At 36.5% G+C, this 24,368-nt stretch overlaps 1 protein-coding gene across 2 annotated transcripts in view; it reads left to right on the top strand.

The window, feature by feature from the left end:
• Nucleotides 1-3,629: 3,629 nt before the first annotated feature.
• Nucleotides 3,630-24,368, top strand: part of SLC6A15 (solute carrier family 6 member 15) — a 44,621-nt gene continuing 23,882 nt past the window's right edge. The window contains exons 1-2 of one of the 2 annotated variants that reach the window (XM_049626019.1): nt 3,630-3,776; nt 20,796-21,263. In XM_049626019.1, the coding sequence (XP_049481976.1) occupies nt 20,975-21,263 (289 nt within the window). In that variant the 5' untranslated portion in view covers nt 3,630-3,776; nt 20,796-20,974. Of the gene's footprint in view, nt 3,777-4,408; nt 4,501-20,795; nt 21,264-24,368 lie in introns of those variants that run through there. The other variant, XM_049626020.1, reaches the window with a different exon arrangement.

Genomic DNA, 24,368 nt, shown 5'->3' with positions numbered 1-24,368 from the left:
ATTGTTGAAACAATATTGTTGTGAGTTTGTAAACCATACCAACTGATTTGATTGCTTTGACATTTGTCAACTTAGTTACCCCATCCTCTACCTATAGAGAGATCAGTTAATCTAGTAACCTTGCTTGTGCCTCTTAGCTCTTCACCAGCCAAGAAAATGTAGGATGACTAGAATACTCACCAGATATTTTGGGATTGTGCAGACTTTGGTGTCATAAATATTTGAAACTATGTATCAAATAACTTTTAGTATGGGAAATAATATAATAAATTTTTATCAGAATAAAAAATAATTTCCACAATATACTACATATGTAACAAATAAGAAAATGAATTAACATAAACTTGTAGTGTAAATTGATTTAAATATTTTCTTTTAGTACTGTAATATTTAAATCTTTTTTTTTTTTGGTAAATATTTGCATTGTATTTCTGAGCACTGGTGCTATATCTTCAAGAGGTTTTTTTTTTTTTTTATGTTTATTTTTGGAGAGGGGAGGGGCTGAGAGAGAGAGAGGGTATGTGCCCTTGAACAGGGGAGAGGGAGAGAAAGAGGGACAGAATTCCAAGCAGGCTCCATGCCGTCAGCTCAGAGCCAGATGTGGGGCTCTATCTTGTGAACTGTGAGATCATGACCTGAGCTGAAATCAAGAGTTGGATATTTACTCAACTGAGCCACCCAGGTGCCCATATCTTTGGGGGGTTTTATATAATATTGTCATTTTGAGGGATTTGGTGCTTATATAGTAGATATCAAATTCAGAAAGTGATCTAGATAGGGGTGGGTATTTATTTACAGTATCTAACAGATGCCTTCTAACTATAAACATGGACAACCAAAGTCTTGTCTTTTTTTCTTTTGCAATGTGTGGCTAATAACTATATCTACTGCTTAGGGTTGGTATAAGAATTAAGAAAAATATGGCATTTAAATTATTCTGTACATTGCAAATGTACATACTTAACCTCAGATCAATACTTGCTAATATTAAATACAGTGTGGCCAAAAAGACTAATCTCCCTTTACTTGTAGGTTCAAATCTTCTAATCTTTCCCTTCTGCCTCTTCTCTCACAAAACACCATGTGGTCATTTGTCTTCCTGTGTGACAAAGAAAGCATTCAATAATTGTTAGCTAAAAGATATTAGCAAGTGGGTATTAGATCACTGAAGTGTCTTTATTGTTAAAATTTAGAAATAGATACTTTTTACCTCTTTGACTAGAGTTTCTAGGTTCTCCTTTGGAATCTTTCCACTTCTCACTCCACTTCTTATTTTATTTTTTTAATCAATTAATTTCTTTTTGAGAGAGAGAGGGAGAGCATGAGCAGAGGAGGGACAGAGAGAGAAGGAGAGAGAATCCCAAGCAGGCTTCGCACTGTCAGCTCAGAGCCCGACTAGGGGTGAGAACTCACAAACTGTGAAATCACGACCTGAGCTGAAATACAAGAGTCAGATGCTTAACCGACTGAGCCACCCAGGCACCCCTCCACTTCTTATTTTCAAAGGTGCCTAGCTCTTGTTTTAATTCAAGATTTTCCTCCTGTTAAAATTCATTCATTCACTAAAGGTTTACAAGGTAGCATTAAAAAACACTAACTCTGAAGCCAACCAGATCTTGGTTAAAATCTCCATTCTGTCATTGAAATAGCTGTGTGGCTTTTTGCAATTTTTTTTCTCTTGAGTATCACCTCTGTCTAATCTCTAAAATCACCTCATTAATTAATTGAGAAGATTAAATGAGCTAGTTTAAACTCCAGGTACTTAGTGGGAAACTTAATACCTGCTCTTATTCTCATTGGCTTCAAGACATGAATTAGTATTAGTCATTTTTGAGGGTATCACTCCACAAATATTTTGTGACTTGTAGCTTTGCACATGTATCTGAGGTAGATGTCAATTGTCAGTGAAAAAAAAAATGTGAGGAGGGAATATTTGTAGGCAAGTGGGCCTTCTTTGTACTTATATAAACCATTCTTGCAAGCATACAAAAACTTTCCCACAGATAAGCCTAATCCTGATTATGGGGGACATAGCCCTACTTATTTTCTTAAATTCTTCTCAGTTGTTATTGGTATTATTTCTACTGTGCATCAGTTTCAGAATATAAAAAAATTATATATATCAACAGAAATATTTGCCTGTCACCAGTATGTGAAGCAAAAAGCAAATTATACAAGATGTTCCATAAGAGGTTTATTGGAATTGGTTTTATTTTTTTCCAATGGGACATCTGTCAGAGTATTTATTTACCCATGGCAGAGGGGCATCCAGGGAATCAGATCTAATTTAATATTTAAAAATATTTTAAAGGTGGGATTGGAAGAGACTGAGAAAAAGCTCTCTTGGCTGCAATAAAAGCTAAGGATTAGTAGCAGTGTTCTGACCTGAAATTTAGGTCTTGTGATTTCTTTCCAGGAGATTTCTCACTGCATGAAAAACCTGTCTGAAATGGCCTTGTTATTTAATTCAATCTTAATTGGATACAAACCGTCAAAATCTGAGGGATTGTTGAAAGCCCCAAAAGTGCACAAAGGTATTTTTTAATGGTAACATTAATCGTTTGGAAGTGAAAAAATGTCCTTCATCAAGTCACTGAACCTTTCCACTATAATTGGTTGTAGGCTTATTTTGCATTTCTTTCAATTTTGAAAGTTTCAAGGACATAAAATTTAATCTCTAGAGCATATGCCCCGTTTAGGGGAAGGTTCAGCCATTTTCAAAAGAAAGCTAAGCTTTGTGCTCATTGATGTATATTTTAGAGATTCTCCACGTGGCTTAATTATGAGTACGTCTTGTTTGCTACAAGAAGTGAGTCAGCCTTCGTGTCGTAATGAGACCCCCTAGAGGAAGAGTCGGATGCTAAGGGACCAACACAGGGTGAGGACCAGCTCCCTAAAACAGCTTTCCTAACCTGGCCAGAATCCCTGAGCGCTATCAGGCCAACGTTTGGTGGAGAAGCAAATGCCCAGGTTGCTTTTCTTTTGCAAGAGATGTAAATGACCGGCTTGGGGACACAGCCAGGGAAAAGGGTTCTTTGGGTCACCCACTTCTTCTAGTCCCGTCAGTGACTCTAAGAGAACATTGGAGGGTGTGAGGCAGGACCATTTCTATTGTTATCCTCTTTGAGACAAAGGCGCGGGGCGGGCAACTGGTGCCTGTCCTTTGCGTTGGATGGGTTAAGGGAGGCTGGGATGGCAGGGGGGCGGAGGAGGGGGGGGGGATCCGTTCGGTTTTGCTTCGGAGCGGACTTGCTTTGTCGGTGCCGCCCCGGCCGGCCCATCCCGGGGCGCAGGGTGGACGCGGCTGGGCAGCCGCAGCGGCCTCTGCGTCAAGGAGCGGCGGGGCGGGGAGGTGCGGCGCCCAGCCGGACGACCTGGCTCCCTTCCCCCGCGTCGCCCGCAGCCTCCCCCTCTCCCCCGCAGCGGGTCGGCGGCCGCAGCGCCGGCGGGCCGGGCACGTGGGCGCCTCCGTCACACCCTCACTCACACCCTCACACACACCCGCGCGCACGCACCCGCGCGCCTGCATCTCGTGCTCCTTCCCTGGCCGACACACCGGCGCTCGCGAGTCCCTCGCAGCCAGCCCGCCGGGCAGCGACACCCCCACCCCCCGGCTCCAGCCCAGCCCCAGGGCCCGCCCGAGGCCAGCGGCTGCTTCTCTCTGGACAGCTCCTTCGCGGCCTCTGTCGCAGCCACTTGGACCCGACCCTTTGGCCACTGCCCCTGCTGTCGGGACGTGGGAGAAGCGAGAGGCGCCGGGTGGAGACACGGGAACGGTAATGACACGCTCCTACAGCTAAGGGCACGGTTTTAGGCAGGGCGGGGCTCCCCGTTAGCCACCCCGGAGCCCGGGGACAGGGGCGCGAGCGGACTTGATGGATGGATCCCGGGAAGGACTCGAGCTGGGTCCTGGGGTGAGGGGAGGGGGGGGCGGGCGGCTCTAAAGCTTTTGAGGGTGAAGTTGGGCTCGGCGCGCGACCCTCCAGGCTGTGTCTTGCACCTGTGCACAATGGGGGGAGGAGGCGAGAGCCGCGAGTAGGGGAAGCACATGGGTTGAAACGTTCCGCCATCCTTCCTTCTCGTGGTGGAAATCGCCTACAGCATCCCCGAGAAACTAGTGGCTTCCAAGTCCAGTGAGGGCTGGACGTGGGGGCGGGGGGTCCGACTGGGGCAAGCCCGAGAGGAAAGTTGGTAGGGTCTGGACGGAGCGAGGCGCTTCCGAGGTTCTAGGGGACTTAGCAGCCGATCCCCGTGCGGGTGGGCGGCGGGGCGGGGAGAGGAGCCAGGCTCATTTCTCATTCGCTTCTCGTTGCTTTTGGCCACTGCCGAACGCGATCCCCCGAGGCTGTGTGTTTTCACGTGACCCCCCGTTCCCCCTAGCCTGAGGCATCCTGGATTAAGGGTCCTAAAGCGGGCCTTTCGCCGCACGGGGCACGTGGCTCCAGAAGAAAGCGCAGCCTGCGTGTTTTTCTGCGCATCCAGGAATTTGAGCGTGTGGCGGTGAGATGGTGGTGCGGGGATGTGAAGGAGAGGATGGGCGGAACGGGAAACCCAGACCATTTCTACATCATTCGCTCGGCTCGTGTGTGCGTGGCCTGGGCAGAGGACGGTTTGGAGTACAGGGAGGGGCTTCCGGATCAAAACATGCAGGCATACCAGCCTCGTAAAAACGAACGAATCGCAACGCCGAGCCGAGACATCCCGGGGACAGGTGTGGACCCACCCTGTCGCAGAGGCCGCAAGAACGGGAATTCTTTTCCGTTAAGCCGAGGAGCGGCGTTTGCCGCGCGTGGGAGAGGGAAGCCCCCAAGCTCGCGCTCCGTGGCGTCTCGCTCCCTTCTCTCCTTCCATCCTCTTCCTTCCCAGGGAAAGGTTGGAGTAAGACGGGGCGGGGTCCGCACTCCGGCGCGGTGACGTCAGCAGTGTTTGGGTGCTTATGCAAATGAGGCTGCGTTCGTTGCTCCCAGTCGGGTCGTTCCCTTCCAGGTCTTAAAGGTAGACCCAGGCTTTCTTAGCCTGCATCGTTTGTATGGTTCACTGCCCGAAAGCACCAAGAGGACTGGAGGTTTCGCTTTGTGTACTGCGTTTAAGAGCCTCATCACCCAGTTTTAAAAACTGTTTATGCCTGGTTGCTTTCCGGGGATACAGGAAACAAACTGTTTGCTTTAGGAAGTATCGTTCTCTGACGAAGCAACCTTGTAGAGGTTCTTACCCCCCCTCCCCCGCCGCATTTCTTTTCCGCAACAACAGTGTTGACATGCAGACCTACTTTTGTCTTTGACGCCTCCTACTAGTTTTGACTTATGTAGTAAGTACTTAATAAGTACTTGATGCAATGAATTTTCCTTGAAGAGTGTCTCATTATATTCGGCATATTCGATCATCAGAATCATATTTTATTTTTGTGTGCGTACCCTTTGTATCCACATGATCAATGATCCGTGTTGATTTATTGGAGTAAAATATATTATTGAATTCATTGGACATTTTCATCCAAGTGAAACATGTAATGTGTTCTTTTTTTCCAGGAAGGCAGCAATTAACACTATTCTGAAAGGAAGACAGTCTCTTATGTTGACAAGTTTTCTTTTCTCTGATTGTATGTTGTATTCTTGATTCCAGAATTACTATGTACTTCCAATATATGTTAACTCAAGAGATAGTATTTTAATGGCATTAAGAAAGCTATTTTTATGTGTTTCTAGAAAATAAGTGCTATGTCATCCAAATAATAACATAAGTAAGAAATACCGTCTTGGTCTGTTGAGGCTGCCAATAGCAAAATACCATACCCTGGGAGCTTTATAAACAACAGAAATTTATTTCTCATGGTTTTGGAGGCTTAGAATTCAAGGTACCAGCAGATTTGGTGTCTGGTGAGAGCCTGCTCTCTGGTTCATAGATGGCAACTTTCACTGTGTCCTCACATGTTGGAAGGAGCTAGTTAGCTCTCTGAGGTTACTTTTATTACCCCCAAAAGCCTCATCTCCTAATACAATCATCCTGGCATTAGAATTTCAACATATGAATTTGGAATGGAGGACACAAACATTCAAATCATAGCAAATAGTAGAAGAATTTTTAAATTGGCTAATAGCTATTTGAGATACTAATAATCAAATGAAATGCCTTACTTGTCAATTATCAACTTAAGTTAGAATAATTACTAAAACCTAAACTCTATGTTTATAATCATTAATTTACCCAGGGATCAGTGTTCAAATTTTGCTGTGTGCATGTTAGAAAATACAGTTGTCCTGTCATAAAATAAAACTTGTGTATAAATAGGTAAGAAATTTGTATTGTGTTGAACTCTGGGTTTATTTCCCAGGTAATTAAAAAGACATTGACTTAGAATGATAGACCTGAAAGAGACCTTGCTGATTATCAAAAGCTCTGAAAACTTTTGCTTCTCAATTTACTTCTCCACTTCTTTTGGGTAATGTGTTAACTCTTTATTACTACATACATATGCATGATTGGATATATTAATATATTCTATGCAGAGTAATATTAAAATGGTTTCTGAGCAGGTGCCATTAACAGAATTCCATGGGCGTAGTCTGACACATGAAAACATTTAAAGTTACACGGCAGGACTCTTTATATTTATTTCCAATTTCCCTTATAACTTAAAATAAACCCGAACTACTCTTCTGGATGCATATGGTAAACTTTTAATGAGTTTATCGACTTAAATATTAACTTTGACCAATAGTGATTTACTTATATTTCTCTGTGAATAACAAGCCCCAGAGACTGGGCTCCAGGGTGGTTTTGAATGCACAGTATCACTTGTTGGAGAACTGTTTTCAGTCTTGAAGGTCACATTATTTCCTTGTGATTAATGCACTAAGGTATCCTTTCACATAAGATTCATTGATTGTTATCTTTGAATGAAATGCTTACACTGGGAGTTGTTTCACTAGTCAGATTGGCAAAGATAAAAAAAAATGACTCACTGTCTTCAAGAGGGCAGAGGGAAACAGGCAGTCTCATACATTGCTAGTTGTAGTACAAGTTGAGACAACTTTTATAAAGAGCCACTTGTCAGTATTTACCTAAATTATAGAAGCACATAACCTCTTATCAAGTAGTTCCTCTTCTAACAACGTATTCTGTAGATATGCAAATGCCAGATATACAAAGTCAGTTTCTTGAACATTGATTCAGATTATCAGAAATAACCTAAATGTATACTCATGCCATGGTCTATCATATAATTATTAAGACAAAACAAAACAAACAAAAGGCAAAACGAGCAATTGTAATGAGAGCAAAAGTTTTTGAAGAATTTTTAAGTGAAAAACGAAAAGGCAGAGTTATACATATAGTGACAGTTGTGTAAAAAAAAAAAACAGGTTGGGTGGGTGGAAGAACACACCTATTAGCTTGAATATATACCAATACCTGTGGAAGTCTTTGGTGACTTACAGGGAGATGGGGGTGAAACTGATATGCTGAGGGAAATAATGGGAATACTTTTCACTTTATGCCGTTTGATACTATATAACTGTATTACTTATTCCAAGTATAGATTAAAATATATTCTAAGGTAAAAACAATAGTTGGGGTGCCTGGCTGTCTCAGTTGGTAGAACATGTCGTGAGTTCAAGCCCCATGGCATTGGGTGTGGAGCCTTTCCAGGCATCAGATGCTGCCAAATGAGTAAGGTATAAAAGCCAATGAGTATTTTGGCTCCGTGATTTTTTTAGTATCTGAATTTATAAGAAAGTCTCTACTTTCAACATTATTAATAGTAAAATTATATTAGAGCAGCAGATGAGATTTAGTGGAATCATTAAATTTAGCCAGTTTTATTAGCATAAAAATACAAAGAAAATTGTTTTTAGTGAGTTGAGTAGGGTTTTAAAACAATTTTTATTTTAGAGGGTTATAGATTCACATGTAGTTGCTCAAAGATAATACAGAGAGCTCTATGTGCTCTTCACCCAATTTCCTGAAAATGTAACATCTTGAAAAACTTTTACAACATCATAATCACAATATTGACATTGATAAAGTCAAGTTACAGAACAGTTCCATCACTGTAAGGATCCCTGTGTTACCCTTTATAACTACAACCACATCACTCTGTTCTTCATATTTATTATTTTGCATTTCAAGAATGTTATCAAAATGGAATCATATAATATGCAACATTTTGAAGTTGGCTTTTTCCACTCAGCATAATTGTCTATAGATTCATCCAAGTTGTGTATGTCACTAGTTTGTTTATTTTTATTTTTGAGTAGTACTCCATGGTATGGATTTACCAAAGTTTGTTTAACCATTCACCCATTAAATGACATCTGGGTTGTTTCCAGGTTAGGGTTATTATGAATAAAGCTGCTATGGATACTCATTTACAAGTTTTATGGAAGATAAATTCTCATTTCTCCAGCATAAATGCCCAGGAGTGCAATTTCTGGGTTATATGATAGTTGCTTGTTTAGTTTATTCTCACCAGCAAAGTATGAATGATCCAATTTCTCTGTATCCTTGCCAGAATTTTGTCATCCCTATATTTTAGTTGTTTTGAGAGGTATGCAATGACATCTCATTGTAGTTTTAATTAGCATTTCCCTAATGGCTAATAATGTTGAACCTCATTTCATGTGCTCATTTGCCATCCAGGCATTGTATTCAGTGAAATGCCCCTGTATGTCTTTTACCCATCTTTTTAATTGTTGAGTTTTATGAGTTTCTTATAGGTCCTAAATACAGACCCTCTCCCAGATATGTGGTCTGCAAATATTTTTCTTCCAGTCTTTAGCTTTTTTTTTTTTGTCCTCTTAATGGGTTCTTTCACAGAGTAAAAGTTTTACGTTTTGAAGTCCAGTTTACCAAATTTTGCTCTGATGGATTTTGCTATTGATGACATATCTAAGAGCTCTTTGCTTAGCTCTAGATTGCAAAGATTTCTCCAATGATTTACTTAAGACATCTTTATAGTTTTATATTTTACATTTAAACATTTTTTTCTGGCATTATCTGCTTATAGTTTTAGTATCAGAGTAATACTAGCTTCACTAGCTTCATAAAATGAATTCTGAAGTGTTCCATTACTTCTATCGTCTAGAAGAGATTGTGCAGAGTTGGTGTTAATTCTTCTTTAAATGTCTGATAGGGTTCCCCATTGAATCCAGGTAGGCCTAGAGATTGCTTTTGTGAGAGTTAAATAATGCATTTAAGTTCCTTAATAGATATAGAGCTATTACATGATCTGTTTGATATTGGGTAAGTTGTGGTGGTTCGTGTTTTTCAAGGAATTTGTCCACTTTATCTAAGTTGTTAACTTATGTGTATAGAGTGTTTTGTTACTCTTCCCTTATGATCAGTTTGATGTCTGCAGGTTTTGTTATTAGAATTCCTGTTTCATTTCTGATATATAACTGCCTTAAACATAAGGCTGACCACATGGAACTTTACATAAGAATAACTAAATGTGTCTTTTAAGATTAATATTTATCTTACGGTTAAAAGAAAATCACTGCATGGGTTTAAACTCTAAGTTGCATCCCTTTTGCATGGGTCTAGCCCCTTTGTGAACAGTTCCTTGGACAATATTTTAAATTTCAGTAGAGTTAAATATTTATACTTCCAGTTAAATTCAGTGAATATTCAGTTTATCTCCCCCATAGGCAAATGTTTAAATTATCTGTTGCTACATCGCAAACTGCACCCCCCCCACACACACACCATTTTTTTTTTTTCAATAGATTTGAAACAATGATTTATTTAGCCTCTTTAGCATCTGTTACCTTTCTGGTATTATAATAACTTAAAACAATAATGAATTATTATTTCTTATTATTTTGTGTGTTGTCTGGGCTCAGCTGAGTACTTCATCTGTTCCATTTGGTATGTGCTGGCAGCTGGACTGAGGCTAGAATGTCCGTGCCTTTGTTCTTGTGCCTAGGGCTTCAGCTTAAATGGCCGAACAATTGGTGGCTGACTGAGACTTTATCTCTCTCTTTCCATGTGAGATTTCTAGCAGGGCATATGGACTTTTATATATAGTGTCTGAATTCCAGAAGAGTGAAAGCACAAACTGCCAAGCTTCTTCAGGCCTAGCCTTGGAACTTGCAGTGTCACTTCTGCCTTCTACTGGTCCAAGCAGGTTCAGTTACTTCCAGAATTCAAACTCAAGTTCAGGTACAGCCCAGAATTAAGAGAAGAGGAAATAGGCTCCGTTTCCTAATGGGAGGAGTAGCAGGCAGACATGCGCAGCATTGAGAGGAACTAAAAACATTCTTTTTGCAAACAATCTACTATGGGAAATAACTAAGAAAGATCATACTTGATATTTTATGATGGTCATGAATAAAACATGGTGATGAATAAAACATTTGCCTCCAAATTCATTTTTCATGATAGGACAATACAACTATATAAATAAGTGTGATATAATATTCTACGCCTGTAGTCAGCTAAAAAATATGTCTACCTACTAATTCTTGGTACTTGTGAATGTCACCATATATGGAAAAAGAGTCTTGGCAGACATAATCCTCTAATGAAGAGATTATCCTGATATGTACAGATGGGTGCTACATGTCACCACAATGTCCTCTTACATGAAAGAGTCAAAGGGGATTAGATACACACAGAAGAGGAGAAGACAGTGTGAGGATGGAGGTAGTAATAGGAGGGATGTGGCTATAAGTTAAGGCATGCTGGCAGTCTCCAGAAGCTAGAAAAGGCAAGGAACAGACTATTCCCTAGATCTCTTGAGGGAGGGACCTTCCCATGCCTTGATTTTGGTTTATTGAAATTACTTTGTATCTCTGATTTCCAGATCTTTGAAGAATTCATTTATGCTATTTGAAGCCACTAAATTTGAAGTAATTTGTTACAGCATTCTTAGGAAATGAATATAGTGTCTAAATCTGAGGTGTTTTCAATATGTAATTTAAGTGTTTAGAAGAACTTTTGTCTATTTTTAAAATGTTTAAGGGGCGCCTGGGTGGCGCAGTCGGTTAAGCGTCCGACTTCAGCCAGGTCACGATCTCACGGTCCGTGAGTTCGAGCCCCGCGTCAGGCTCTGGGCTGATGGCTCGGAGCCTGGAGCCTGTTTCCGATTCTGTGTCTCCCTCTCTCTCTGCCCCTCCCCCGTTCATGCTATGTCTCTCTCTGTCCCAAAAATAAAATAAAAAAAAAAAAATTAAAATGTTTAAGAGATTTATTAAAATACTTAAGTGAGATTTAAACCCTGTCCTTGATTCATAGAAATCAACAAAAAATATATTTCAATTTATCGAAATTACCTTATAATTTTGCAATAATTGCCAGGTCACAGGAAGTTACAAAAGGAGGTCCTTGTGTACCCTTCACCTGGGCTCTCTCATTTTACAATCTTGTATAAATGTACAGTACAATATCAAAACCAGCGTATTGATATTAGGATAGCCAGAGAGTTTGTCAGGGTCCCTGCCTGTGTGTGTATATATGTGTATGGTTTTTTGCAGTTTATCAAATGTGTAGCTTCCTGTGATCCTTAACCACAATGAAGACACTAAACTGTACCATCTCACAAGATTCCTTTGTCCTTTATAGCACACCCACCGGCCCTTCTCTCCCCTAACTGCTAGCAACCACTGTTCTGTGGTTCATCTACATAATTATGTTATCTTACAAATGTTATGTAAGTGAATAATTATGCAATATGTATCCTTTTAATATTGGCTTTTCCCCCATGCAGCGTCATTTCCTTGAGGTTCATCCAAGTTATCGCACGTATCAATAATTCTTTCCTTTTTATTGCTGATATTGGATGACACGGATGTACTACAACTTGTTTAACCACTCACTCATTGATGGACATTTAGGTAGTTTTCAGTTTGGAGCTATTATAAATAAAGTTGATAAGAACATTTATGTGCAAGTTATTACTTGAAAATAAGTTTTTATTTCTCTGGGATATATGTCTAAGAGTGCAAATTGCTGGTCAGTGTGATAACTCTATTATTAGTGCTAAAAGAAACTGCCAGCTATTTTTTAGAGTGGCTGTCCTAGTTTATGTTTCTATCAGCTACATATGATTGATCTAGCCTCTTTTCATGCCTACCAACTTTTGGTTTCTTTACTTTTTAAAATTTGTTTTCGATTTTAGCCATCCTGATTGGTGTGTTATAGTCCACCTTTTTGGGGGCAAAATATATAAAGTTTAAGTTACGATTTTGTATTGTCATTTGCAAAAAATTGTTTCTCTTCTTTTGATTGGCTCTGTGATTTTTGTCATCTTTTTGCTTAGTGCAAACATTTTATGTAAAGGGGATATAATTTGCAAAAGAAATGCTTAGGTTGATTTCTGTATTGTTGAAATTTTCTGTATTACTTATGAAGATCATTAATTCTGTGTGTTGTAGAATCTCTTATTTTTTTTCTCTCACAATTATTCCCTAACTATAAACGTCTCAAGATGTGTCATTTTTTTCTTGGGTGTTGCAATTGGTTTCACATTTTGTTTTTATTCGAATAGTCTTTACTTTTTATCCTATATATTAAGAATCAGAAAAGTAAATTTCATTTGGATCCACAATAAATGTCAGACTTGGTGTTCATAATTGGTTCGTATTTAAAGAAAATTTTATTCAGTAAAATTTGTAATTGCCCAAGTCGGGGAGATAATTCGCTGTTGTTCTAGTTCTTTATTAATAGAATATTAAGCTTGTGGCAAGTACCAGTAATTAGCCAGTGCAGACATGTCTGTTTGAGTCCTCTCTTGTCTCTAAGATGCAAGTGCCTGCCTGTTATTTTAAGTCTGCATATTTTCACTGGAAATGTTAATTAGAGTTTAATTAAGTTACCAAAGAGGTTGTAACAATAGTTTAGGAGCTAAAAAGTCTTGAAAGATAGGGTAAGAATTGCACAAAACTTTGAGTTAATTATATAGTGAAGTGAAAATATTAGCAAGACTAATTAAGACAAATGCTGAGAATATTGTCTATTCTATTAACAATATCAGGAATTAAAAATGTGATATGACTACAAAGCCTACAGCTATTAAAAAACTGCAGAATATTATGAATTACTTTCTGCAAACAAATTTGACAATTTAAATGAGATGGACAAATTCTTTGAAAACTACAAGTCACCAAAAATAACACATGAAAAAGAAAGTCTCGGTAGCTGTATATCAATGAAATAAATCGAATTTTTAATTAAAAATATTCTCTGAAAGAAAACTCCAGGCCCAGATGGCTTTATGGGTGAGTGCTGCCAAACATGTAAGGAAGAAATAAAACTAATTCTACATATACTCTCTCAGAAAATAAATGAGAGGCCATTTTAAAACTCCATTTATAAGTCTACCAAAACCATAAAAGCAAAATCCAAGAGAAAAAATTTTTGATCCATGTTCCCATAAATAAAGTTGAAAATATCCTTACCAAAATATTTGCAAACTGATTCCAGTAACATATTAAAAAGGTAATACATCTTGACCAGTGAGTTTGTTTCATAATGAAAAATTGGTCTAAAATACAAAAACAATTGATGTTATTATATTGATAGATTAAGAAGTTATATGATTATCCTAATACAGGTAAAAAATTATGCACCAAAATTAAATACTGACTCAGGATTAAAAAAAATAATAATGACCCTCACTGAACTAGGAATAAAAAGAAACTGTCCTAAACTGACAAAAGGCATCTATGAAAAAAAAAATCCATAACTAACATTGTACTTAGTAAAATATTGAGTACTTTCCGATTAGCATCGGGGCATAGATGAAGATGTCTGTTCTTAATACTTCCGTTCAAAATTTTAGTGGATGTCACAGCCAGTATGGTAAGTCAAGAAAAAGAAATTAAAGGTAAACAATGAGAGACCCAAACTGTCTTTATTTACCTTTAACATATTGTGTATATAAAAATCCTAAGGGATCTTAAAACAACATCAGCTCAATTTCAGCATTGTTGCAGGATAGGAAACTTGTATTTAAAATCAACTTTTTCCAGAGAGAAATTAAAGAAGATATAAATAAATGAAGAGATATACCAAGTTCATAGATTGGAAAATTCTATGTTTTAAGATGTCAGTGCTCCCCAAATGGGTTTATAGAATCAATGCAATCCCGGTCAGAATTATAGCAAGCTGGTTTTTTTGTTTGTTTTTTTTGGGGGGGTTTTTTGTTTTTGTTTTAGTTTTTTGGTGGAGGGGTGTAGAATTAACCAGCTGACTTCAAAATTTATGTGGAAAGGCAAGGAAATAATCTCAAAAAAGAAAGACATTAAAAATGCTTAGGGTTGAGAAGCACTGAGTTATACATTTATTATGTTGATATAAAAATGTTTTCAATCTTGTTTTAAGTGATTTAGTCTTTTTTTCTGAAAAATTACATACGAAGATAATTAAAGCAATACAAAGATAGGAGAATGAGAAAAATGTAAATATAAGTCCAAATTTAAGTAATGTAACATCCCCAACATTTATTGTGATGAATAGAAAGACACCAGTTGTTTTACATTTATAATGTTGTATTATTCAGAGTTCTTTGTTTGAAAGTTGCAGAAACTGATGCTGGCTAAGAGGTAAAAATAAAGTAAAATAAGGAAGAAACACTGGCAAGGCTCAGGAGCTCAGGGGCTCAAAGGAACAATGGGGTGCTTGGCAATGAGATGGAAAAGGGCAAGAATGAAAACAGTTCTTAAAAATAGGAACCAGAATCCATGACTACAGTAGTAATTACAGCCTGGGCGTAATGCCTTTGGAATTGAGTGAGATGCCAACCTTTTGATCTCTTTGTTCCTCTCCTCAAGAATCAAAATCCAAAGAGAGGAATTCTAACTGGACAAGTGTAGATTATTTTCAAAGATGGTGGCAATATTTTTCTCTTCTCTCTACTTGTACTTTTGCAATCTGACTTTGTTGCTCATGCCATCAAAAAGTGGTGTTTATCCATTCTGTAATCAATCTGGACTTAGATGTGTGATTTTGCTTTGGCCAGTGAAACATTAGCAAATGCTAAACAAACAGAGGCTTTACTAGCACCCACAGGTTGGGCTTACTTCTTTTGGCTAGAGTTGGAACTCTGAGCTTATAATGTGAACAAGTTGGAGCTAGCATTTTGTAGAGACTACATATAGGAGAACCAAAGTGCTCTGGCTTATAGACTGCCTCCTGTTAGAATGTGACTGAGGCCATCTTAGACCATCCTTCCCCACTTCAGTTGATAGATGACTGTAGTAGAGAAATGACCTGAGTCAAGACGAATGAAAGAACTGTTCATCTAAGCCTAGTTCAAATTGCAAACACACAGAATCATAAGCAACTAAAACATTTGTTTATTAAGTTTTGAGGTAACTTGTTATGCAGCAATAGAAAACTGTTACTAGACAACAAAGTGATGTTACAACAATTTAAACATATAGCATTGGCTCTGGACTTACCATTATTCTTAATAGAATAATTTGCAACAAGCCAGTTGTAACATAATACAACTGTAAGAGGACTGATAATCATAGTAATGAAAGAAGACGTATATTGAGTTCTCTCAACGTGCTGGCATGTACCCAAGCACTTTATTATTAGGTAACAGGGTAATTTAGCCAAGCTCATAGAACCATAAGTGATAGAAATAGGATTTGAACTCAATCTGATTCTAGAAACTAGATATAAGTGTTTGGCATCAATACATGTCTCTTCACAGCAAGAAATATTAATTTCGGCAAGATCCCATTAAAAGTAAATCAGGAGGATTATATGAAAATGTGAAGAGGTTGGGCATTATCATTTTTTTCAACTATGGGTTTCATATTTAGAAGGTACCCTGAGTTGCTTCCTGATGTGAAAGATGAGAACATCCTCATACTTTTATTTCTTTCTGTCTTCTCCCATTTAATTCCCAATTTTGTCAGTTATTTTTTAAATTTTAATTTATATTTTCCCCTAAACATAATTCATATAGATTTTAAAGTTTATTTCTTGTTTAAATTAATGTTCACTTCTATCCTTTAACATGCCTTCTCTATTACTGAGATACTTTGTTTTCTCTTTTGGTTGGCCAAAGTTCACGATCATGTAATCTGTTTCTCTCCCTCCCCAATAGGGATCATCAGATCTCTTATAGATAAGAATATTTGCCTGTGGCCTTTATAATTAGAATATAAAATAATTGATTACAAAAATTAGAAAGTATTTTTTCCTCTTAGTTTTGTTTAGTTTTGTTTTGTTTTAGAGGTTATTAAGTATACTGGGAAGTCTTTTTATTTCCCCTTTCTACTCTGCTTGAAGTCCCTAGGAATCTTTATGCCAGATTTTTCAGTGTTGACCCTTCTGTATTATTATTATTTGAAAATATGAGTATAAGCAAAACTTCTGTTAGTATTTTATGTTATATTAATTCTATTTTCTTTCCTGGGTACACCAATTTTATGTTTGTTGTATCACCTTTATCTGACTTCCATTTCCATTAGCTTTTTCTCTGAATTACTTTAAAATATTTGACTCTTTTCATTCTTTTTGAGAAGTTTCCTTAAGTCTATTCTGATGTCTGTGGATGTACTTGTAGCAGCCTTTATTTTTTCCAAATATGCCTTTTATTCCTATAATGAATATTCCAATTTCTATATTTAGTATTCATCCACCTAACTTTTTATTTCTATTCATCTTTAATATCTTTTCTTTGATTTTTTTAAAAGGGAACTTTTTAATCTTTAATTTATTGAATCTCTGAGTTTGTTTTTTTTTTAATAAGTAATCTACTTGAAACTCTTGAGCATTCTGTTTCCTGACATATATTTTCCACCTTTGTCTTTGCTTATGTTTCTTCCCCTCTCAAATACTACCACTCCATCTCCCTGGTTCCATATAAAACCCTTTCATTCTTAGTAATTGCTTATCTTTGAATGTGTAGAGTTCTATCTTGTCACACTATTTTATAAAGAAATTCATGTCATTCAAATGGAGCCTAGATTGAGTGGTCTAGGAAACTCCACATCTTCAATTCAGATTTATTCTCTGGAACAGTGGTTGTCAATTTTTTTCAAGATAGTGAGAAATATTTTAGGCTTTGCAGTACATACAAAGTGACTCTGCTGTTGCAGCACAAAATTACCTATGGAAAATATGTAAATGTGTGGGCATGGCTATCTATGTTCCAATAGAATTTTATTTATAAAATCAGACAGTGTGTTGTATTTGATCCATGGGCAGTATTTTATTGATGTTGGATCTTGAATATCTGTTGCTCAGGGGTAGAGAGGAGGCCTTTACCCAGTAGTGATATAGACTGATAATGCAACTCATAGGTGCAGTGAAGTGCAGTAAATGATAGCTTGATTCTGTCACAGGAATGGTTGGTGCTAGCTTGGCAGAAGCTGTGCAGTTCCTTGAAACTGATTATCCTACTTCCTGTGTGACCTTCCTGTGTGACCTGTAGAGTAGTGATACTTTATTACTTTCTACCTCACTTCCTTCCTGGACATTCCGGCTTCATTTCTTCTTTTCCCAGATGTAGCAATGACCAATATACTTTTGGCAGTAGTCAACCTGGCTTTTTATTCTCTTTTTAATCTATATATATGGCCTACTTTTATTAACTAGGATCTTCAGGTAAGCTTTGAGCATCATAAAAAATGATATAATTTAGAAAAGTTAGGTCTTGAAAATATGAAGTTAATTTACTTTCCAAATTGTTGTCTTACATACTGAGTTTTTACAAATCCATTCAGAAATTCAATTTATATCATTACATTTGGTTTTATGCAGCCTCTGAAAGGAATGTCTCTGACTCAATGAGTATAGGTCCTTGGAGTAAAAAATCAACCCCCCCCCCAAAAAAAAAAACAACCAAATGTGTAGTAGTGCAGAATACTTGTAGTTATCATAACAATATTATTCTGTCCTACTTCTTAGAGTTCATTCACTTCACAGACAAGTTTAAACCTTAAGAATGTGAGATGAGTAAGATAAAGCCATTCTCCAGGCAGAGCTTATGGCTTAGTGAAGAGAGCTCTAAATAAGTGAAACAACCTGTTTAACATCCTTTTTAGTATGTTTAATATTATAAAGGTTGCCTAGGACTACTGTACTATATAATCTGTATATATAGTTAGATAGGTTTCATATATTAGATATATTTTAGGCATTTATAATATACCATTGTATTTAAATTTTGTTTATATTTGACGATTTTTTTTCGTGGAAAATATGAACTCTGGGTACCCTGATAGAAACGTTAAAAACATTTTTTTTAATGTTTATTTATTTTTGAGAGAGAGACAGAGACAGAGCACGAGTGAGGAAGGGGCAGGAAGAGAGGGAGACACAGAATCCAAAGCAGGCTCCAGGCTCTGAGTTGTCAGCACAGAGCCTGATTCTGGGCTCGAACTCACAAGCTGTGAGACCATGATCTGAGCCTAAGCTGGATGCTCAACCAATTGAGCCACCCAGGCGCTCCTCTGATAGAAACTTTTAAATGTAAACTTTGCCAAAGGATATTGTTTGTACGTTGATATGATTATTCATTTAATATTTTTAAAAAATTCAGCAGTGTCCAACATTGTTATTTTTCATTTCATTTTGTTTGTGTATTTTTTTTTTCCACAAAGACTTGGAAATACATAGAATAAATACTACAATTTCCGAGATAATTAATTTGGGAGAGGTTCATGAGTAACACTGTCTTAAATTTTTCTGATATGGTGGCTGTTTTTACTGTAGTAGTATTTCTAAACTTTGATACATTCCTTACCTTTTTATTTGTGTGGAAAAAGCGAAAAGAATAGCTGATAACCTTAGTTTATTGAGGAAACTAGGGCTGAGTGGGATAACTACGAGAAGTTATACAACTAAGAAATAAAAGAACTAGGACACAACTCCTAGTTTGTCATATTAAAGCCAATACTCTTATCTATGTGTCAGTTAAATCACTGGGCCAACAATTTATCTTTAGGTAATTCAACAAATGTAGATCTTTACATAATTCTTGTCTCACAATTTCCTATATGTCAGATTGTTTCTTCAGCAAAAATTATTTGGATAATTAGCTTATTTCAATTTTTCACTGGCTGTATTTATTCACTCAACTAATATTTACTGAACTCTCGGGAAAAATGAAGCAAATTAAACAAACATAATCTCTAACCTCTTAAAACTATTTCCACATCAAAAATTTGTTGGTCTCTTTATGATAGTTACCATGAGAAGTTTTTCACTTATTCTAGAGATGTATCTATTATTTAAAGTATTTTGGGAATGCTGTTTTTCAGAGCTTTCTTCACAGTCTAACTCTTAATCTTCACCAAATCCTAAATGAGTGTTTGCTCTTAGGGTATATATTTTAATTGGGAAACAACTGAACACCTCCAATAAAAGTTGTTTACCTAAAGGCAACCAGTAAAAGTTACATGGTCAAGTTAATGAATTCCTTTTTTTTTTTTTTTTCTTTTTCATTGAGTTACCTAGCCCCCTGTCTTGTTCATGAAGCTTATAAATTAAAGTATGATGGGCTATTTCTTTGACTTTGAATGTAAATCTAATACAGTTCCATCAAAGAATTGTTTTTTTCTAGCAACAAATGACAGACTTCTTGGGATATTATTTCTAAGTCTTCTGACCTAATTTTGAAAAGAAGCATTCATATGTTTAAACACTTTTTGAAATAGACAATCTGATCGGTCTGCAGACATACCCTATAGACTTACTTGGTCTATATTTGAACAGAGAAAAGGAAATGAGATATAACCTAAAATGAAATAAAGGGAAAATTCCAAAGTGGTGGTAGTATGTTTTTGGGTCATTGGAGAGAATGTTTACACAAATAATAATTTTTACCGCTTCCTGCATCTTTTTTTTTTTTAATTTTTTTTTCCTTTTTTTTTTTTTTTCCTGCATCTTTTTATCCTACTCCTTATGTTTGGTGTGTCCTCAACTCCATTTCTGCCCAACTATAATGCTGCTTTTATGCAACATTTCTGATCTCTCCTATAGTAATGATGTTGGGTCATATAAATTATGCAATGTAGTGTAATTATTTGGAATGTACCTTTCGCTCTATCAAATATAAGCTCCTTTAAAGCAGATATTGTATAATTTGTGAATGTTTGTATCCCTTAATTGTAGCCCTATTATAATTAATATCAAGTGGGTGAACAGATGAATACATGAACAGAAGAGATTCTATATAAGACAAATTTATAAGGATGACATGTAATTGTGTATGTAATTCTATGAGGAATAAAGTAAAGGATGTACTTTAGTCAGAGAGGAGAAAAGGAAGAATTAAAAAAAAAAGTCAAAAAATTTTAAGTACTAATGAACGCCATATACATTATACATTGGAGTATATCTGAAATCAAAGTAGATTTATGTAAGAAGGAAGTAGTTAGTTAAAAGAAAATGTGTCCAGAGATACCTGGGTGGCTCAGTTGCTTAGGCATCCGAATTCAGCTCAGGGCATGATCTCATGGTTTGCGAGTTTGAGCTCCACATCAGGCTCTGTACTGACAGCTCAGAGCCTGGAACCTGCTTCAGGTTCTGTGTCTCCCTTTCTCTCTGTGCCTCCCCTGCTTGTGCTCGCTCTTTCTCTCTCTCTCTCTTTCTCTCTCTTTCTGTCTCAAAAAATAAATAAAATAAACATTAAAAGAAAATGTGTCTGAAGCACATGTGTACTTTACAATTTTTATACTTCTGGCAACATTAAACTATGAAGGGCCAAGGACAATCATATGTCTTATACTTGGTAGAGAGAGTTTTCATCATACAAACTAATAATAAAGAGTTTTCAGTATTTTAAATATTTTTTCTCATTAAATATTATTGTTTTTCAACTTAAAATTTTACAGGTACCTGTAGAATATTGGACATTCAGATCCAGGATCCATTAAGACTCTATCACCTTGAAAAAAGGATTTAATTGATACCCTCCTCCATCTTTTATTCATATCAATTAACATTTTTCAAAAAAAAATTAAAAATTCACCATAAGGGAATTTTTAAAAAATAATACTACCCACATTTTCCAATGCCGAAGAATAGCAAGGTGGTAAAAAGAGAATTAGATGATGAAGTTATTGAGTCTGTCAAAGACCTTCTTTCCAATGAAGACTCAGCTGATGATGCTTTTAAGAAGAGTGAACTAATTGTTGATGTTCAGGAGGAAAAAGATATAGATGTTGAAGAGGAATCAGAAGTTGAAGATGAAAGACCAGCTTGGAACAGCAAACTACAATACATCCTGGCCCAAGTTGGATTTTCTGTGGGTTTAGGAAATGTGTGGCGATTCCCATACCTATGTCAGAAGAACGGAGGTGGTAAGTTTTGGGGGGTTTTGTTTTGTTGTTCAGTGATACGTTGCTAAGTAAATTGTAATTGACTGTTTGAAATAGCTCCTGTTGTTGCTGCAGTCTCATTATTTCAGAAAGTATGAATTCCATTGTAAAGCCAGGGAGACTCCTTTGTTGGAAGTGAGCTCACCTCTGTTTTCAGATTAGGTTTCCATAGACGCAGATGGCTTGTTATGAATACTCAAAGAAAGATTTCTTAAGGGTAATACATTCTCAAATTCTTTCTGTGGATGTTATTAAACATCTCTAAATTACTGGACTTTCTAACAAATGTTACAGGCATTCCTTATGCCTGTCAGTTATTCTCTTTGGAGAAAAACCTAAAGTTTCTGATATAAGACGATACTGGTAAAACAAGTCACAAAGAATTTTTTCTACACAATTTATGAACTCTGAATTTGAAATAATTTCATTTTACCACACAAAAATTGTATTTAATTTAGAGTAATTATAGTGTTCAAATGCTGACCAAAACTTTGTAGATCCCAGTGGAAGGGATTTAACCAGATAATTAATGTATTGCTAGACATTCTTCATCCTTAGATACCATATATATTTGATTCCTAATTCTATAGTATTTGGGGACAATGTTTAGTTTCAAAAAAAACTTTAAAGAAATTAGCATCCTTGCTGGGTTCTACTCCTGAAGCCAAGACTACACTGTATGTTAACTAACTTGAATTTAAATTAAAAAAGAAATCAGCATCCATAACTTTAAACAAAAATAAATCCATCAACCTAATAGTCTAGCTTTTTGTATTTGTGCATATAATAATAAGGGTTACTTAGCAAAAATTGTCTTAAAAATCAGTAAAAAACATATTCAAGGGAATGGCTTGTTCATGTAGGACACAAGCTCTATAGGGTACCAAAGTCAAGTAATATTAAGTTAACTAACATTTGAGTTGAAACTTTATTATCTATATACGTACATGGGAGCTGTGAAAATAAATGTGGTTAAAAACTAAATATTAACTAAATTTCATCGTACAAAATGTAGAAAGATTATTTTGGTATTTCATTCCAATTTGTGATAGTTTAGTTGACTGGACAAAAATATGGTTTTATACTTTCTGTACAAATCAAATGAGATAATATAACCATTAATTTGTGAAATTTCTTTTTGGATTAAAAGATAAAAAGCTAAGGTGTTCTGATGACAAAATATATGTAAGATCTTGCTTAGTTAATTCAACCAGGCACAAAACAACAGGTTTGGAAATAGTAGCCTGTTAGACAAATCTGCCTGAGAGGTAAGAATCGATACCTCTTGATGTCAGTGATGTGATGCACTACACATCACTCCACTGAAACCGTATGCTCCTTAGACAGTCATGAACATCACATAGGAATTATTTATCAAATCAGCTATAAGTAGCTGTATACTAGCCTGCTTTTTGTTTCTCCTGAGTCATCCCATTTGCCAAGACTAGAAGAAGATGAATTCTGATCTTAAGCCTTTCACTTTATGAGCCTTACTGGCCATACTGTTGAGGAAGAAGGCTGTACTGCCTGAAGTCAGGTTGCCATCCATTTAATGCAAATTTTGTTTTGGTGGAGAACTCAAAGGATTTCATATTTAGAGATTAATTATTAGACAGAACGGCTCCTTCTCCTTATTGTCATATGTAATAGGAGTCAAAACGTTCTTCCTACCATTGTTTCCTCTCTTCAAATAAAAAAATACTGGACAGCGATATAAAATGCCAATGGACTTTTTCATTTCAAAAGGGCTGTCAATACAAAAGGCTGTACCCAACATGCAGTATAGTATTGAGCCTTACAGGTATTTGAGTTGTATTTTCTGGCTGTTTAGTCAGATAACCTGAGACTAGTTGAATCTCATTCATCTGTCACTGGAGGCACTTTATGAATAATAGAACTAAAAAGTGGTAAACCCAGCATAAGTTGATTTGTTTGAAGATATTAAATTTAAAGTACAATGGGTAAGCTTAGTAAATAGTGTAATATAGAAGCTACCAGCTCACATTTTGAAGTCAATTTGGCCTTGAAGCCTGGCTCTTTCCCACAGTAGCCATATGACTTTTTCCAAGTTAACTTACTTCTGGTTTAGTTCCCACACTTGTAAAATGAAGGGTAATAAGGGTACTTACCACATTGGATTCTTGTAAGAAAAAATGAGTAACTACATGTAGCATGCTTAGAAATGTGCCTGGCAAATAGCAAATGCCCATTTATATCTTAGCTATGACTATTTTTAACATGGAGGTTAGTGTTAATTTCAGTTAGAAGATAAAGCTAAGTATCTAATAGCATGTCGTGCACACATAATTGAGGCATTATCGCCAATGAATCCAGTTTTAATTCATTCTCTCCCTCTCTAGTCATGCACACATACGTCAATGCGTTCACATTCTAGGATTAGGCGCATGTATTAAAATTCTCTTTCAGTCCTTTGGGAAACATTTTCAGGTCATTAGCACCTCAATGTTACTAATAATTTTAAAAATTAGATTTTTTTTTTTTATTGTTCATTTTTTAAGGGCACTTGTCGGGATGAGCACTGGGTGTTATATGTAAGTGATGAATCACTGGCTTCTACTCCTGAAACCAGTACTCCACTGTATGTTAATTAACTTGACCTTAAATAAATAAATTTTTAAAGAATTAGATTTTTGATAATTCTGTTTTATAAACTCATGAATCCATGCTTTACATTACATACCCATTTGTAGAATCAACTTAAGTCAGAAAGACTGAAAATCCATCATAAGAAAGTAGAGATTTTCTATGGACCACTATATTACGGAAATTCTTGTATGTGGTCATTATTTCAGAGATATATACTAAGATAAATAATTTGAAAAAAAGTAATGTTTACTTCTTCAGTAGAATAACCACCAGAACAATTTGAACAACTTCCAAAATCTATTCAATTCCACTAAATAGGTTGTTTTTTTAATGGGAAAATACAACAAATGGATTCTTATTTTATTATTAATGCATTTGATGCATTGACACCACCAGTTGCATGATTTACTTGACAGTATCTGGTTGGACAAAACTTCAGATAAGAAATTTAAATGTAGGAAGTCCATCCTAGGGGTTATT

Source organism: Panthera uncia, chromosome B4 (assembly GCF_023721935.1).
Source record: "Panthera uncia isolate 11264 chromosome B4, Puncia_PCG_1.0, whole genome shotgun sequence".
Taxonomy (NCBI): Eukaryota; Metazoa; Chordata; class Mammalia; order Carnivora; family Felidae; genus Panthera; species Panthera uncia.
The sequence above is the reverse complement of the archived record's forward strand: the minus strand, read 5'-3'. Positions and strand labels throughout refer to the sequence as shown.